The sequence below is a fragment of the Tympanuchus pallidicinctus genome, unplaced genomic scaffold, assembly GCF_026119805.1.
Source record: "Tympanuchus pallidicinctus isolate F22 unplaced genomic scaffold, pur_lepc_1.0 scaffold5, whole genome shotgun sequence".
Lineage (NCBI taxonomy): Eukaryota > Metazoa > Chordata > Aves > Galliformes > Phasianidae > Tympanuchus > Tympanuchus pallidicinctus.
In genome coordinates this window covers 38191466-38209463 of record NW_026294769.1, presented here as the reverse complement: position 1 = coordinate 38209463, position 17998 = coordinate 38191466, and the positions used below count along the sequence as shown (strand labels likewise).

General features: G+C 39.0%; 1 protein-coding gene across 1 annotated transcript; it reads left to right on the top strand.

Annotated features, from left to right (window-relative positions):
* The first annotated feature begins 1141 nt into the window (after positions 1-1141).
* Positions 1142-12378, top strand: LYPLA1 (lysophospholipase 1). The gene is made up of 9 exons (XM_052703215.1): positions 1142-1273; positions 1606-1637; positions 3084-3149; positions 4393-4440; positions 5277-5347; positions 6054-6127; positions 6851-6952; positions 7361-7534; positions 9022-12378. The coding sequence occupies exons 1-9, from the start codon at positions 1205-1207 to the stop codon at positions 9073-9075; spliced, it is 690 nt and encodes a 229-aa protein (XP_052559175.1). The 5' UTR covers positions 1142-1204; the 3' UTR covers positions 9076-12378.
* The last annotated feature ends 5620 nt before the right edge of the window (positions 12379-17998 follow it).

The window sequence follows — 17998 nt, the reverse complement described above, 5'->3', positions numbered from 1 at the left end:
GCCATAAACCACAATTCACTGATGCAAGCATTTGATCTGACAGGGACAAATGAGTTCTGTCCAACAGCGTTGCCTGCTGTTGTTTCGGGGTTTTTGTATTGTTTTGTTTTTTGCTGTTTTTCCTGGTTCCCGTGACTTAGTATTTGCTATTACTCCACTAAAAAACATTGAGATTTCCTTTTTCCCCAAGCCTTTCAAAGCACAAAAACGGATTTTTATAAGAAATAGTCAAGTGGCAGACATGATAGCGTAATCTGGCAGACACTCAGATTTGAAAGCCCATTGAAAGCTAGTTTTAAAGGTGAAAGACAGTTCAGTCATAGAATTATTAAGGTTGGAAAAGACCACTAAGAACATGTAATCCAACCATCAAGCCATCCACACCATGCCCACTAACCATGTCCCTCAGTGCCTTGAACACCTCCAAGGACAGTGACTCCACCACTCCGTGGGCAGCATGTTCCAATACCTCAGCACTCTTTCTGAAAATAAGTTGTTTCTAATATCCAACACGAACTTCCCCTGTGCAACACGAGGCCATTCCCTCTCATCCAATCACTGCTACCTGGGAGAAAAGGCCGACCTCCACCTCACCACAACCTCCTTTCAGGGAGTTGTAGAGAGTGGATAAGGTCTCTCTCTTCTCCAGACTGAACAACCCCAGTTCCATCAGCTGCTCCCCATCAGGCTTGTGCTCCAGGTCCTTCACAGCTTCACTGCCCTTCTCTGGACACACTCCAGGGCCTCGGTGTCTTTCTTGTAGTGAGGGGCCCAAAACTGAACACAGTACTCAACACATGGCCTCACCAAAGCTGACTACAGACAATCACTTCCCTGCTCGTGCTAGCTGCAGTACTTCTGACGCACTCCAAGATGCCATTGGCCTTCTTGGCCACTTGGACACACTGCTGTCTCACGTTCAGCCAAACATCGGCTAACACCTTTTCCTCCATGCACAATCCCTTCGTAATTGCTGCAAGCCCCAAAGCAGAAGCAGCTGTGTAGAATCTGAAGAAGCCCAGCGCTGCCTTCCCTCAGAGCTGCCAGCACCCAGCAGCGCTTCCCCTGCGCCGCCCCGGTCTCCCGCCAACCCCACCGCAGCCAATCGGGGCGGTGACGGCAGGAGCAGCCCCGCCCCCGGCCACCGCCCCGCCCCGCCTCCCGCCGCTGGCCGTAGTCCCGCGGCCGCCCGGCAGTCCGGTGTATGTGCGGCAACAACATGTCGGCGCCGATCCCTGCCATCGTCCCGGCCGCCAGGAAGGCGACGGCCGCCGTGAGTCCGGGCGGGAAGTGGGCGAGACAGCGCAGGTTTCGGGAACCCTGACGGGCGGCAGCCCCCGCCCCGCTTTGTTCTCCGCCGGGCCGGGGGCGGCGGCGGCCTGGGGGTGACGCCGCGGCGAGGCCGGGCCCTGCTGAGAGCGGGCGGTGAAAGGCCCGCGCAGCGCCACGGGTCCCCTTCGCCTGGTGCTGGAAAGGTCGCAGTGGAAAGCGGGCGTGGTGCCGCGCGGCGCTTTGGGTGCCTCCTGCGGGCGGTGGGGCGGGGGCTGCAGCCCGGGGGTCTCGCTTTCTTGAAGTTGTCTTATAGCGCGATTTTATTTTTCCTAGGTGATTTTTCTTCACGGACTGGGAGATACCGGGTGTGTATGTGGATGTGTTAGTGCCTGCCTGTAGCTGTGAAGGGTTCCGAGTGTGAGGTTGCGTGCCTTAGAGATGGGAGCCGCTGAAAGTTGCTTAAACTTCGTACTTTGCTGCATCCGCTCGGCTGACTGCACGATTGTCAAAATCTGAAGAAAGCGTGCAACACAGAGAGTCAGCGTGCATGTTTATGCGATGTGGTTTTTGCCGTTTGTCAAATTAGTCTTTACACGTGGCTAAAAGAAAAAAAATCTCCGATTTTTTAAATCTAACCAGGTCTTCTCAGTCATCTTTTTCCTTTAGATCCTTCTTTGGTCTTTTGTGCTTTATTATTAACACTCTGCGAGTCAGATCACCCACTCTTTGTTAGTAACATATTTTGTACTGGTAGGAAGCAGGTTGCCATCTCCAGCCTGGATTTCAAATGCCTGTGCACTCCATGTGTTTGAAACCGCCTTCACTTCATGCAGTGTGCATTAACTTTTTAGGATGATACTGAAAACAGGGTGTTATGGCTGGTCTGCTGTTGGTTGAGTAAATTCAGCTATGTCACTGAGTTTGTTACAGGTGTTTTCTCCTTAGAAATGTCTCTCTGTTACCCGGTGTGCTGAGTGAGTTAGGGGTGCTGAATAATGAGAGAAGTCAGGAAATCCAATAACCGTTGAATGTTTGAAGAAAAGTACAGACACAGCCAGCAGTTATGCACAGATTCGGCTTTGGGTCCAGTTGTGTACAAGTGTAGTTCAGCCCTAGCGTGGATCTCACTGAGCTCTTAATTTAAATGGTGATTACAATTACCTGGTTTCTAGGAAGCTTGATGGCCCATGTCCTGGGCAAACCTTGGGCTCTGTGCTTTCATGCAGCACATGCTTGAGATTTGAAAAACTGCCTGATTCTGAGAGCATGCAGGCCATCCGAAGTCAGCATGCCTGGTTTGATTGAGTTGGCTCTACATGGTCCGTGCTTAGGTGTTGGTTTTCTTCTCTCTGACATCAATAGATGCAGTCAAAAATGAGAAGGCTGCCTGTGGAAAAAAGCTGCCTTAACTCTGCAGAAGCAGCACAGTGAACTCTGTGCCAGTGCTGAGTCTGGAAGCAGTACACATTCATATGTTCGTATGTTGCAGTGCCGAAGCTGTTAAATCCAGCCAGGTAAAGAGTCGGCTTTAAACAGAGCCTAAGTGGTATTTCTGCAGCTGTGACACAACTGTGATAGTCTAGATAAAATTGGATAAGGTGTCCCTGGCTGTATATACGCAACAAATACTCAGAAGCAGGATAAACCTTTACATTTAGTAATGTATTCACAGCATATTGGACTATCTGTACAATTCTTCTAGAAATATTGACCTTATTCAGCAGTTTTATATGTGCTGTGTAGTTTCAGCAAGATAAACATAGGAGCTGAGCTAGTACATAAACGACATACAATGTGTTTTTTGTTAACAGGCATGGATGGTCAGAAGCACTTGCAGGTATCAAAAGCCCCCATGTAAAATACATTTGCCCACACGCGTAAGTTTGTAACTTTTCTTGTTCCATCTTTTCTGTAGTTCAATACTGAGGTAGTTGTGCGGATGATGAATCGCATGGAATTTGGGATGGCTATAACGTTTAACTAAACAGACGCTGAAAACAGTTTTGATTCTATTAAATATTTTGTTGCTTTTTAGGAACCTTTGGACAAAATTGCATTCATTTTTGCTTTTATTACTCATTCAGGCTGAAAACAAATTGAAAATCTCTAGATATAAAGTTAGATTGTTTTGACTTTATGCTTTCACCTGATTGAGGTATCTCCTCACCCCCTGTCACTCATTACAAGCATTCTTAACAAGGAATAATTTTTTGTTTTATTCACCATTACATAAACTTTGCATTATGCACGTACATGTCTTAAACCTGAGTGTGTATAGTAGTTGCAATTTCCATGTTACATATAGAGCATTTCAGAGGTTCACAGGATATTCTTATATCTTCTGCAAATAATGCATTTTGGGCTCTCTTTGCAATTTGAGAACTGAAGTACTGAGCAGGGTGAGGAGTCAGTAAATAATCCTAGATGTATCTTAATGCTTTTAGTTTACTTTAACACAAAATTCAGATTTTCTTCTCTAACAGCAATAAGAAAGCAAGCTGTTCTCTTTGATTGCCCTTTGTCTCCTTTCAGTCTTCCCTGCAGACTTTATGTTGCTCTGTTTCAGTCAATTAAAACAGCCACATTTGATTCCTCATGCAGTCAAGTGAAGTTATCTGAGAAGATGCCGTACAGCAGCAGCATGAGGGTGGGAATGAGTCTTTGAACGGAGTCAGGCATTGCTTAAGCAGCTTCTGCTGCTGAGGGGAGCAGGTGTGGCTAGGCTCTGCCATTATGCTGCATTTTGCTGATCGTTAGGTTTGCTGATGCTATGTATGTTGCCTTCCTCCACTGAGCCAGTCTGTGGAACTGTGATGTGCAAGTCTTATTTAGAAATAGCTACATGGAACATATATATGTTTGTATTTTCCATGTGTGGGTGTATATATAAAACAGCCTGTTAACGTTTTGCCTGATATCCAAGCAAAGGTCAGCCCTGAATAATAAATGTGTTTGGAGAGACTGATTTCAAGGGAGATTAGTTGAAGACACACTACAGGGTAGCTAGTGTTAATAATGGTTTGGAAGAAAAAGAGAGATGTAATTCAATGACATAACTGCATCTGCATAATTAAATTTCAGCATGTACCTTACATCAATGTTGTTCATTCCCATTCGTAGGCCATTTATGCCGGTTACTTTAAACATGAACATGGCTATGCCATCATGGTGAGTATTTATTAAGCTGCAAACAGTTTGATTCAAAAGATATCTAGAAGTCTGAGCTCACTATTCTTAATTAAAAATCCGGAACTTTCTGAATGGCTTCTTTTAATTGGATGGAAGTATTAAAAGCTTTTTGCTCCAGTTTCCTTCTATAAAAGGGCTCTCAAAGTATACTGCAGTTTTCTGTGTATGTGTGGTAATGGTTATTCTCAGTTCTAATCTGCATGTATTAAACTACATGAAAAAAATAATTTAATTTTACATCTATAATCTACGGTCTGTGTTGTATATGGATTTGTAGTCAGTAGTAGCAGAGGTTTGAATATAAATGCCATTGCTACTAAGTGAGCAATATTTAGTGCATCAGTAGAATTAGAATGTCTAGCAACTGTTCTTTAGAACATCCATTCTGAATAGAAAGGAGGAAAAATATGGTAGTTTCAGCGTTCTTAAGCAAGCCCTCGTGATTTTTTTTCTGCTTTTGAAGTAACTTGAGTTTGTTTCTTCAAACAGTATTTTAATTTTGCATGCGTGATGGTTAAATTTAAGTCCCTGCTGATGTTTTTGGAGCAAATATCAAAACCGTGCTGCTTAATCTGCAATAAATGACAGAAGAAAGCAAAGCTCTCAAAAACTTTGTTGCCTCAAGTATTTTAGCAAATTAGCAAACGTTTTAGGTCAAGCATTTTATTGTTCATGATTTCTCGGAAATTGTGGGTAATTGATCTGAAATATGTCAGCCAGCAAGCATTCTAGTTTGGAAAGTATCTCAGTGTTGTGCTTTAAAGTAGTGGAATGGATGCTCTAATGAGTAATGCTCTTGTTGATATTTTTGTAAGGTTTGATATCGTTGGACTTTCTCCAGATTCGCAGGAAGATGAAGTTGGGATCAAAAAGGCAGCAGAGAATGGTATGTTTAGGAATACTTTTTCAGTCTTGAAAGTACTTCCACGTATTGTTAGGAGCTAGTGATTAGTCTGGAAGAGCCTATTAGATTAAAGAAGACAAAATTGTTAGGAAAGGTAATATGGATGCACTGTATCTAAATTTAGCTTTTTTTTTTTTTTTTTTTTTTTTTAAGCTTCATGACTAAGTAGGCAGTTCATGAGTGAAAACACTTCATACATTTCAAACCTTCAAAGATGAAACAGACAAGGAAGCCTGTATGCTTATTTTTGTTCTTCCCTTTTAAGATATCCTTCTGGATAGCATAGCAAGTTAGAGCTATGTGGGCATTCGTTTGTCATGCTGGATAGTTAGAACACGGTACTATTTTCCAGGCAGTAGAAGACTTCCTTGCATGTTTTCCTGGTTAGAAGTTATATAGTGGTACTGGAATTTTTGATTGCATCCTAGATTTTTGGTACTTTGTTATTGTATGGCAGACAAGGTTTTTCTCTCATGAGCTTTATGTTGGCATCAGAGAATCATAGAATCACAAGGTTAGAAATGACCTGTAAGATCATCTCGTCCAACCGTCTTCTCATTACCACTGCTACCACAAACTACTAAACCATATCTCACAGCTCCTCATCCAGACAGGGAGGTGGTCTCTCTCCTCTCCTAGACTTTCTACAGAACAGAGTGCATTTTAATTACTGGCCTTTGTGTTGCAGTTAAAGCTCTCATAGATCAAGAAGTAAAAAATGGAATTCCTTCCAATCGAATTATTCTGGGAGGCTTTTCTCAGGTAAGGTATAGTTAGAACCATCTTCTTCTAGGGGAACAGCTTAGCTTTCCTAACGTGGGAAATCCAAAGTTGAATGGGTGTCTGTTGCTTCTGACATTTTGAGGTGTCAGTTTCTCTTTGCCTGAATAACCAAAGTTTATGTAAGTAACTAATTTTCACTGACAAATGAACTTGTGGAAAAAAGTTACTAAAATTAATAGCAAGTTATTAGTTATGTATGTACCTTCTGTAGTGCTGTATGAAAATCTTTTTTCTTTAACATCTTGCTAGCATTTTAATCTACTTTTAATGTGATAGATATTTCATGGTCTGGATTTGTTAGGGAAATATATTTCCATCATTTGTACTTCTAAGATATCCTAATTTATCAATATTCTACAGACCTATTAGGTCCGTAGATCAACTCTGTAGTCTGTGTTGAAGTGAATTGAAATATTAAACTTGAGATGATGCTGTCATGAGTGACACTGCTTTATTTCTTGCTTGGGTTTCAGCTGTCAGTTGTGGTACATTTTCTGTTTTACTTGTGAATTGATCACATGAGCTTGAAGGGAAGAAAAAAAAGCACAACAAGTGCATATAAGAATACTGCTTTTAGTATTGATTCTAAGGAAGAATAAATTGGAATAGAAGAAGTTCTTTAAAGGAGAAACCAAAGATTGTGAAACAAAGCTTACAAGTAACATTACCTTCACCATTCTAATACGAATCTGTTTATTTTAGGGTGGAGCTTTATCATTGTATACAGCTCTTACAACGCATCAGAAGTTAGCAGGTGTTGTAGCCCTCAGCTGTTGGCTTCCTCTGCGTTCCTCTTTTGTTCAGGTATTTATTTATTCTTTCTGAAGCAGTTTAGCACTGGCAGAATGAGTATACCTGAAGATTGTATCTTGTGCAGGAATTAGTATTACTGAGTATTAGCTGCAGCTGGATAACTCAGCAATTCTCAGAGTAGGGCACTGGGGGTTTAAATTCTAGCAAGAAGGGGAATTGAAGAAGTACTCAGCAGTTTACCTCTGCTTAACATGACTTTCATATGAAATCATGTTTTAAGAACTGTTCTGAAATCAGTGTCAATTTTGTTTTGCAGGACTTCTTGTTCATTGTTTTTTATTCCCCCTTCAGAATTCACTTTGTCACACCATAAGGAGTAGTGCCCTGGGATTATTTTCTCCCAGAGATACTGAAGTTACCCTGCTTACTTTCTCCTCCTTCTCTTCTCACCCCTGACAGGGTGCTGTTGGTGTCAATAAGGAGATTCCTGTTCTTCAGTGCCATGGGGACTGTGACCCACTTGTTCCTTTAATGTTTGGTTCTCTTACTGTTGAGAAGCTAAAGAGTATGATAAATCCAGCCAATATAACCTTCAGAACTTACTCTGGCATGATGCATAGTTCATGTATTGAGGTAATTTTCTTAATATAAATATTTTAGCTAAGTATGGTTTTATTTTTTCCTCAAAACAATTCTAGGGCTTTCAAATTGTATCTTTATCAATTAAAAGCACATAATGCTACTGACTTATTTTACTGAATAGCTAATATTGAATGCCTGTCTGAAAAAACATCCAAGGGAAAAGTTTATATGACCAGTGGGAAATTCCTCAGAGGACTGTATTTTTGGGACTGGGCTGGCTGAACTGTAAAACAATTTTTTTATTTTATTTTATTTTATTTTTTTCCTAAACTGTATTAATCACATTAATAATTACTGAATTAGAAGGCAGACTGAATTCTCACAGCACCAGTGCAACTTGATATTTTGAGGAGAATTTTGTGTGGTTTTGAATGGAGACATCAGAAAAATGTGCAAGGAGGGTTGATATTAGGGAAGTGGCAGCCACAAAATGTGTTTATGGCTCTGGCTCAGCAAACAATTGAGCTGATTTAATAATAGCTTGCAACTGCCAGAAAAAGGTGGACTAGTTCCTTCTGCTCATGACTTTTTGGTGCTCTCCTCCAACACTACCTCTGGAGCTGATGAGAGATTTCTTTGAACTATTTTAATTTGTAAAAATAGTAAAGATTACTGGCATAAGTTTTGCTGCTTTAGTGAGTTCAAACATCTGAATGTACACAAAGTAAATGATAGGAGTTAGAGGAGGTGACAAGGAACAGGTCTTCCACTTGTCTGTAGCAGTAACTTTCTTAATTTGGATTGCCGCATCTCTTGAAGAAAGTTTTTGGGATATTTGTGCAGTTTTATTGCATTTAGGCAGTAAAAACATGAAGTTGTCATGCAAATGTGTAAATATGTGCTCTTTTTTACAACACTTAGTACCATGTGATCTATTTTTTTCATAATTTATAATTTTGGGGCCATAACCTCATGTATTTTCTACACTTGCTTAAATTTCTATTGTCACGTATTCCTATTGTGTATTCTGATGAAGGAGCTGATGTAGTTAAAAAACTTCCAGAAAATAAATTATTTTGTAATGTGGATTGGTTTTGCAGTCTAATTCACTTAATTGCTTCTCTGAACTGAAGGAAGAAGCATCAGGCAGGTAAAGCAGTTTGGCTAAGAGGAGGAGCTGCTGGCTTTTCATGAAGCTACAGCTTTAGCTACCTTCAAATCCAATCCAGCCTCAACCTGGTGCTATTCAGTGCACATGATTAATATGTAATAGAGAAAGTCAGAGAAGGTGACCTTTGCTCTCTTTTTTTTTTTTTTTTTTTGTATTTTAAGCATTTGTGAGTAAAGATACGTTTAGTGCCTTGAAGAGTTAACAGCACTGACTTGTTGTGTGCCAAGTGATTAAATCATGTCAAATAACTAATGAAACACTCAATATTCTTAGCCCAGCTGCCCACAATAACTGAAATTTTGAAACATTATTTAGTGAATGTATTTAGCAAGGAACTTAACTAATATGTACCTTTATCTTTGAGCAGGAGATGATGGATATAAAACAGTTCATAGACAAACATCTACCTCCCATAGACTGAAATGACACGTGAGAAGCCTTCTACATAAACACCAGCATCAACTGTGGTAGAGTTAGTCTTTTCACATGCCTGATAAGAAAGCATTACTTCTGTACCTGCAGTGTTACTACTGTGTTGCAAATTTATACTTAAGACAAGGAGTAAATTGTACACATATGTGAGAAATGATAATCTTTGTAGTATTGATCATCCGCTGATGGGATTGAAAAATGATGCAGCTAGGTAACAGTGATAGAATGTAACCTGAATGTAACTATTTTAAGACTTTTGATTGCAGAATTTTAAACTATTTGTACAATCAAAGACTAAACTTATGTGAGCAACATAAATGTGACCAGTTTGGTATACTTGAGACATGATTTGTTCTTAGTACTTGTTGAAAACAAATTAAAACCTTTTGTGTATGTAATGGATGTATAAAGTGCACAACATGTAACAAAGTGAGCATATGATTGTAGAATAAATGTTACTGAGGACAAAGCTTTAAATGTTAAACATTAATTGTTGCTCCAAGTAGGGTATTTCTTCTAGAATGACTATTACAGTCAGCAGAAATATTTCCTGCATTTAAAACACCTCAGTTTTAAATGTTTTCATACAGGTAGATACTGTGGAAATTATGAAGGCACTCATTCCTCATTAGACCATCATTTGTTGCTATGCTGCTGTCATTTAGTTTGGATTACTATAAATTTATGCCAAATGCTGACTCGAACAGAATTCTGAAGAAGTGCATAGGAATAATTTGAGTTTTGTTTAAAATTCCTATTTTCATATTGAATAGTCACCTTACACTTCAAAATTGTAGCTTTCATTTGTATAGAAATGTTGATGATGTATTTTGCATGAGCTATTCCAGCATATAGTTTTGACTTTACTGCCTGCTTTGGAGTAACTAAATGAAAACAGTGCAGCTGTGTAGTTTTTAGTTTTGCATATTGTTGAATCTCATCTGTAACACATTCTTACCATCTACTACTTTCTTTTCTTCATACTGACACATACTGAGATTTGTCTGGAAAAGAACACAACTTTATTTTCAACTGTATGATTTTTCATTTCCCTAGATTATTGTAGCCTAAAAGTATGCTGAACTACTGTTGGGGGGAAAAAATCTTCAAGATAAAAAATGTCTCTTCTTTCAGATGCTTACAATTCTAAAGTGCTCTGGATTACAGAAATCAGTGTGACAGCTTTTTTTTTCTTTTCTTTTGTAATATACTTTCTGAAGTAGATGTTCTTTAGAGTTTATAGACCATCACCATGTGCCTAATGTTTAAAAAAGACACCATGATTTTTTCTACATAATATGGTGCATAACAATGTTCTATACTAAAATATATTTGCAAGCAAACAATGTTCCTGTCTTGAGTGCATCCGTGATGATCTGTTTTGTCAGCATTGTGATTCATACCTACATAAAAGGTACTTACTCCTCAGCCAAATGAATCAGTGGTCCTCTTACAGAACATTTGGATTTATATCACAGGCATCTGCCAGTACAAATATATATACACTGGGAACTGCAGTCTCTAACATAGCTGCTGCCAGAAACCTGACACATTCACTTTGTCTGAGTTCTCAGATTTTAGTACTTTTCTTCACATATATATCGAACTTAATTTTTAGGAAGCCAACTTACTTTCCTAATCCAGCTTCTCTGATATACTGAATATCTCTTAATATGTAAAACTTAAGAAATGATTTATTTTCACTGTATTGGAAAAATTCTAGAAATTCTGTCTGTGGCTGAGGAAAGTATCAAGTTTGAAGTTTAATTGGTCTTTTTTACTTGGTCACTGTGTTCTATATATTTGCCAATTTGTCTTTCAGCTAATTTTTTTCACAGAAGGAAACGTAGTGTTATTGCAGTTGTGCCAATGTTCTGTTGAGAAAATAGTATTTTCTAGCTTGGAGTCATTCCCAAATTGCATTAGCTAATATTCCAGTCCTGCTGAATTGCAAACTTGGTAACATAGCTGTATATTGCCCCTACATTTTAGAAGGCCACTCATTCCTCTATGTCTAAACTATGTCCTGAATATTGGCATGTTTCCAAAGTTCTGTATGAGCTTCTGATTTTCTTTTCCTGTACTGTTTTCTTGTGCTGTTTGTAAGTTGTTCAGTAACATCATTCTGCTCTTGTTTATCTTCTGTCTACTTGTTTGACATTTTTTTCTTCTGTTGGAATAATTTTAAAAAATACTTTTAAGATGCTAAAGTGAGATCACTCCTGGCTTTATTCTGTCTTAACACTTTTCTCTGAGGCACTGTGTTCGTAGTTTGCAGTCAGTTTCTAGTACTTCTGCATTTTCAGCTGTCAGCTTCAATTGTTTTCTTCATGATGCTTTCAAATGTTCTTCTATAAATGCTTTATATTGTAATTGCATTCAAATACCTGGCTATCATAACAAGATTTCTTGTTATACCGTTGTTTTGCTGCTTACTTAAACCACAAAGAGCTGTGTTACCAAAATGTATGTAAGTAAATGTCATGACTTATTTGAATTTCTGTCTTCTAAGAAGAGTCCTTCCTGATGTTTGTGTTGCAGGGGAAGATGTGTATGTTGTAGTTAGAAGTTCCTAAATAATTCAGAAACTAGAGAAAACTTTGTGGATGTATTTGAAGCCTCTCCTGTCTCTTCCCATAATACAATGTCCAGAGTTACTGACTTGACTTTATTAATTTCCCACCTACTTGGAAAGCTGTGTATGATCCTGTAGCTGAACTTAATCACTGCCTGATGTGATTTGATGCTAGGACAGTTGTCATAACTGGTGTGTATAATGATAGCTTGGCCCAGTGTATTTATTTCTACAATTTCTATTAAAACAGAGATGTTGGGCTGTCAGTGTTCTAAATATAAAGATCCCATTCTCAGAAGCTACAATTTAAAACTGGCCAAGAATTAATTTGTGCAGTATTAAACTTCCCCCAAAGGGTATGATGTCTGTTTAACCTGTTAAAGCATTTGATATGAAAGTGTCAGTGTTTTTTTCTGGGGTTTTCTAACTCCCTTCCGCATTTCAAGTTCAACTGGTACTTACATTCAGCTGCAGTTTTGTGAAGTCAGAAGTCTGACTTCTTGTTAGAATATGTTGCTCATTTTTTAAATAAGTGCATCAAGTTATGTATTATAAGCCAAGTCTTTCAGCCAGTCTTGAAGTACAGCTGTGGTAAGGGCTGTGTGCTTTGGTTTCTTTTTCCTGCCTTGTATGATTACAACACAGTAGATTGATTAAAAAAGGTACTGTATACTGTAGCTGATACTAGAATTGTTAATTAAAACATGTTCTCTCTGATGGGCTACACTGAACTTCATTAAAGTTATTAGGATGCATCTTTCATGTAGGGATGCTATTTATGTTAACAGATGTGACTAAGAACAATCTTGAAGGTGTTAATGAAGCCATATCATAGAATCACAGAATGGCCTGGGTTGAAAAGGACCTCAAAGATCATCTTGTTTCAACCCACCTGCCATGGGCAGGGTCACCAACCAGTAGACCAGGCTGCCCAGATCCATATCCAGCCTGGTTTTGAATGCCTCCAGGGATGGGGCATCCACAACCTCATTGGGCAACTTGTTCCAGTGTGTCTCTGTGTATCTTAAGTTTTTGTGAAGAAATACTGAGCACTTGCTCTTTATGTTATCAAGCATAAGCCATTTATATTTAATGTAAACATTGAAGATGTAATTTAGTTTGCTCATCTATGACAAGGAATCCTAACTTGGAAAATTACTTCTTTAGTAGGGAAAATGTAAAATGTTTCAGTTTTTATCATTTGTGAAATAAAGGTGGTGTGGGCAAGTGTTCACAACTGTTTCTATGCATACTTGAAGAAGCTGAGCTTTCATGTGCTGTCATGCAGGTGCTTCAGAGGCCTATTGCAAATGTATTGCATAGTAGTGTGTGAGTGATTCTGTAATGTAATACAAAAGCAGGATGATTTGTAGTTATCAAAAGTAAAAAGAATGCTAGTTTATTATTTGCTACCTTGAGAGAATGTTAAATATTACTTTTCATATTCCAGGTTAATTTTAATTTGGCTTGCTGAAAGATGGAGGAAATTAAAGGAATCTTCTAGTACTCTTACAGTAGGACACTAAATAGCAAAGTCTTCTCAACTGTGTACTTCCAGACCTTTCGGGGGAGGAGGGGGTTCTGTAATGTTAGGAGGCTTCTGAAGTTCTGTTAGGTTTAGCATATGTAATACTTAATATTTTTGTTAAAGAAGCATATTTAAGGTTGGAGTTGGGGTTACATGCTCTTCAGGTTAACTAATATTTGAGGCAGATTGGTGGTATAAATGTAGTATGTAGTATATGTAGTATGAAGTAAACTCAACAGAAAACATGGAGATTATCTGGGAAGACGTGCTGTGAAGTGGTCGTTTGATGAAACTTGAGAGGAAGTAGGGTCTTCATGTGGTAAAAGTTGACCTTCACCCACCAGCAGTTTAATTAAAGTCTGCTTGTCTGCATAAACTGATGTCTAGAACGTAGTGGAGTACATTTATGAAGTTAATGAATGTATGCAAATGCATATTAGATGCGGTGCTATATGTGAATATATAATGGCAACATGAGAACAGAGCTAGTAACAGTGAAGATGCAACAATGCACAGAGTAATTTGTCAGTTCATGTTTATGGAAAACTTTTGGGATCTTTTTCAATGTCCATTTACTCTTAGTCCTGGCATCCTTTTCTGTAGTTAAGTAATCATGAGGAGAAAAGTTGCCCACAATTAGCATAATAGTAAATAATTATTATTATTACTTTGTAATTGGAAGCTGGGAGGAGTGGCTGACGTTAGAAGGCTGCACTGCCTTTCAATGAGACCTGGACAGACTGGAGAGTTGTGCAGAGAGGAACCTTTAGGTAACAAGAGCGAATGTAGAGTCTTGTACCTGGGGAAGAATAATGACTGCATCGATATGGGGTAGGCAGCTGACCTACTGGAGGGGAGCTCTGAGAAAGATCTGGGTGTTCAGGTGGACTACAGGTTGGCCGTGTTGATAATATCTGAAGAGTGGGTGTCAAGAGGGTGGGGTCAGAATCTTCAGTGCTGCCCAGTGCCAGGACAAGGGGAAATAGGCACAAACTGGAACACGGGAAGTTTAATGTGAACGTGAGAAAGCACTTATTTACTGTGAGAGTGACAGAACGCTCTGGAACAGGCTGCCCAGAGAGGCTGTGGAGTCTGCTTCTCAGGAGATACTCAAAATCTGCCTGGATGCTTTCCTGTTCAATCTACAGTGGTGTATGGGAACTACTGAGTCACGGCCTGAACCTCTGATTGATCACCTGAGGTGAGCCATGACTCAGCCAGAGGAGCACAGGTGAAGGCAATTCTCCTGTGCTGCCGGAAGGGGTGGAGCCGGGCTGCACCCCTCCTAGACCTATTTAAGAGCTGGCTACCAGTAGGGAAGGATCTCTTCTGGAGATCCCTCCTTCTGGTGTTTTGTGGGTGAGCCCAACTAAGGGTAAGCCTTCCATTTATTCTCTTTTGTTATCATAGTCCACTTTGCCTAACTCTCTTGCTTGTTTTGTGATTGTAACATCTTGATATCCGTTGATTATACAAGTGGGGAACCTGCTTTAGGAAGGAACTCCATGGTCTCCAGAGGTCCCTTCTAACCCCTACAGTTCTGTGTAATTTATGTATTAAACTTTATCCAGTACGGTATGAGACCACAGGTGTAGTAAATGAAGAAAGTGACATCATTTTCACAACGTCAACTCATTTGCAAATGGGGTTCTTTGAAGAAGAAGAATAGATGTAGAAGAAAAGATTTCTTTTTTCTTTGCTTTCTGCTCACGTTATTGCCATTTGCCTTTGGAACAACAGGCTTTATTAATTCTCTTTTTAGTGAAACGTACCTTTGATGTAATTCATTAAAACTGATTTAATTGAAGTGCTAACATAATTTGACATCCACAAAATAAATCAGTAAGTAATGGTTTTCTTTCAGCTCTAGTTACTGGAAGAGAGCAACATGTTACCTCCTTTTATCTCTGTAAAAACTCCTGGCCAGTTTGCACAGGTGTAGTCAACTTCACTTCAGACATCGAAGTGTGAGGTTTAGCTTTTCTGTGTAGACAAGTTAGCTTTCCCTCAAGGCAGTTCAGCATTTCTGAAAGGCTTCTTCTGAACATAACAGAAAAAGATGATGGACTTTAAAAGTCAGAGTGTGAATGTTCACTGGTTTTGAATGTGAGCAAACTCTTGCATTACCTTATACTTGGAATGCTTTGCTAAGTAGTGCTTAAAATGATGAGAGCATGGGGTGAAAAGTCTTTAAAAGACCAGAGTATTTTGAATCTCTAGCAAAGAATAGTCTCCAGAACAGAGAGCAGGGCTGTCAGTGGTTTACAGTCTAGTTCATCTGAGTGACAGTCTAATAACAAAACCTTAAAAATATATACAACAGGTTTTCTTAAATATTTTAAACTTTCACGCATAAATGCCTCCAGTTACAGATTTCAGTTGGGAAAAGTGAGAATAGCATTTTTAGATGATACTGCTAGCACCTGAATTTGAAAACGTGGTCTAACTTCAGGCCACGCCATTATAATCTACAGCTTATACAAGGAAATTAAGGATCCTATCTGCTGAAGTACAATAAAAACAACTAATCAACACAAAAGTTACCATTTCAGAAAGTTTTGAGGAAAGTCTTGCATTTAGGAGACATCAAAACTCTATTTGATACAGATCCCCTGATGTGTCTAATATTGGACTAATCGTTCATCCTCTGTGCAGAGCAAGGATCTAAATCTGTTGACTGATGTAGACCTGTTACAATTCTGTTTTGATAGACTTAAATCATTGTTACAGACCGTGCTAAAATAAAAAGGTGATGCACAGTGAACATAATTTGTTGTTCCATAATACCTTGTGGAATGCTGTTAATTTTATATTTTGCATGCTTACATTAACAGTTAATTAGAGGAGCTTTTCCATATAGATTGCTCGTTTGAAAATGGAAGATTTAAAGTGCATCATAAAGATCCTTCATTACAAGTTTTTTTTGTGTGCTACTGTTTGATCTTCCCTTGATTTCTCAGTATGCTGTTTCATAACAAAGGAATACAGTAGATTTCTACAGCCTTTCATATGTGCACCCTGTTAGGAGAGCTATCTTATAAATGCCAGTATTGTAGGAGTACCTGTGGTTTTGTGTGCTACAGAATCAAAATGGTAGTCCGTTATGTGAGCTGTATTTTGTTTTCTTTTAATGCAGATGTTTGAAGAAAAGCATATGCATTCCCATCTGGTTATTCTTATATTTCCCTGTTGAAATATTTCCCTGTTGCTACTTTTTTACTTTAGATGCTAAATGTATGATTTGTTTTCTCCTTACAGTCCTGCTACTGCCTCTTATAAGTGCTATGTAGCATTTGATTTATAATCATAATTTCCTTACCTAGCACAGTTTGAGTGTTAAGATTTCATCTGCATTTTTGACCGTTTTCCACATATTTCCATAGAATAAGGTATTCTTCTAAAATATATTTGATGACTTCATTTCAGAGCTTAAAATGTTCAATGTAAGCATACTGACAGGTCTAGACTAGATCTGATGATACTGACTAGATCTCTGAGTGTTATCCCTGACCTAATTTGCACCTACTGTAGAACACAGATGAACTTACTTGATGTGCAGTGTAGCAAAAGCTCTCAGCTGATAGCATACACTGCACTGCTTTTATCATTGATCTGGTAGTGAGGGAAAAAAAGATAAATTTCATTTTAGATTAACATAAAATTTAACCTGAATTCATGATTACGAGTACAAGGTTACTGCCTCTAGACAAAATTGTCCAAACCTGAATTGTTGTAGTCCAAATATATACATTTGCTAAAGGAATGTGCCTTAGTTTTCTTGTTTGGGTGCGTAATAAATGAAAAATGTTTCTTTATGCTAGTCCTGTTCATGGACTAGATCTACCCTCTGGGAAGATGCCACATAGCTCCCAAATACATTTTATCACTTCTATAATACCTTTGTATGCCTAGGCCTTTCAATGGCAGATGCTGCAACCATCATATGCACTGAGTGCTGTGCAGAAGGCACTTAAAGCAACTGTCTGTATGTAGTTTCATAATTGAAAGCAGTCTTGCTGGAAAGCACATGGCACGTAGCTACAATGGCAGTAGCTCCTTGTTCTCATTGTTTTCCTGAGTTTTGTGTAAGATGTGCCCATCTTACCTCTTCTCCAAAGTGTTCATGTTTTCCAGCCTTTGGTTTACAACACAGACATCTGCAGCATTGCAATTCTTCCTAATAATAAAGTCTAGAGGCATGTATGAACACCCTCCTGAATCTCAGCAGTGGATAATCTGCATATCATCTATGTAACCTGCAGATATACTGACTGCTTTCTTGAAGTAAATGCAGTGAAAGTAGTTAAATGAAGCTGTGTTGTTGTTTGTTTGTTATTCTCTCAACAACAAAATTAAGGGAGATAAATTAACAGACAAGTTAACTGATGGTGCACATCATAGATTTAAATCAAATTTCATCAGTTTGTATCCCAATTGAACACGGACAAGGCTTGGGCTACCGTGGAGACCAGGAGCCATTTAGCACCCTGCAGTGTAATGTGGGGCTCAGGTAAAGGTTTCTGCTGTGTCTCCGTTGCTTTTGTATTAGAGCTGAGTCCTGATCCTCAACTAAAATTGCCATCTGAAATACTCCACGACACACTTTCCGAGGCAGACCTTCTGAAAGACCTTTCAGGCTCTAAGGAAGAAGGGATTTTCCCCCCGCTTAATGAGAAGTGCTGTTACTTGCAGTCGAAAACAAAATGACTGATTCCTGGCGGCATGCCGAGAGGCAGGGCTGTAACTGTGCGTGGAAGGTGTGTTTCTCTCAGGGCTGACGAGCACCGCGAACTGGAGAGGATAACGCAG

Excerpts from the sequence above, each read along its gene's own strand:
- LYPLA1 (XM_052703215.1), top strand. The coding sequence starts at position 1,205 with ATGTGCGGCAACAACATGTCGGCGCCGATCCCTGCCATCGTCCCGGCC. Across the intron at positions 1,274-1,605 it reads CCAGGAAGGCGACGGCCGCC|GTGATTTTTCTTCACGGACT; the intron begins GTGAGTCCGGGC and ends TATTTTTCCTAG. Across the intron at positions 6,128-6,850 it reads TTCTGGGAGGCTTTTCTCAG|GGTGGAGCTTTATCATTGTA; the intron begins GTAAGGTATAGT and ends TGTTTATTTTAG.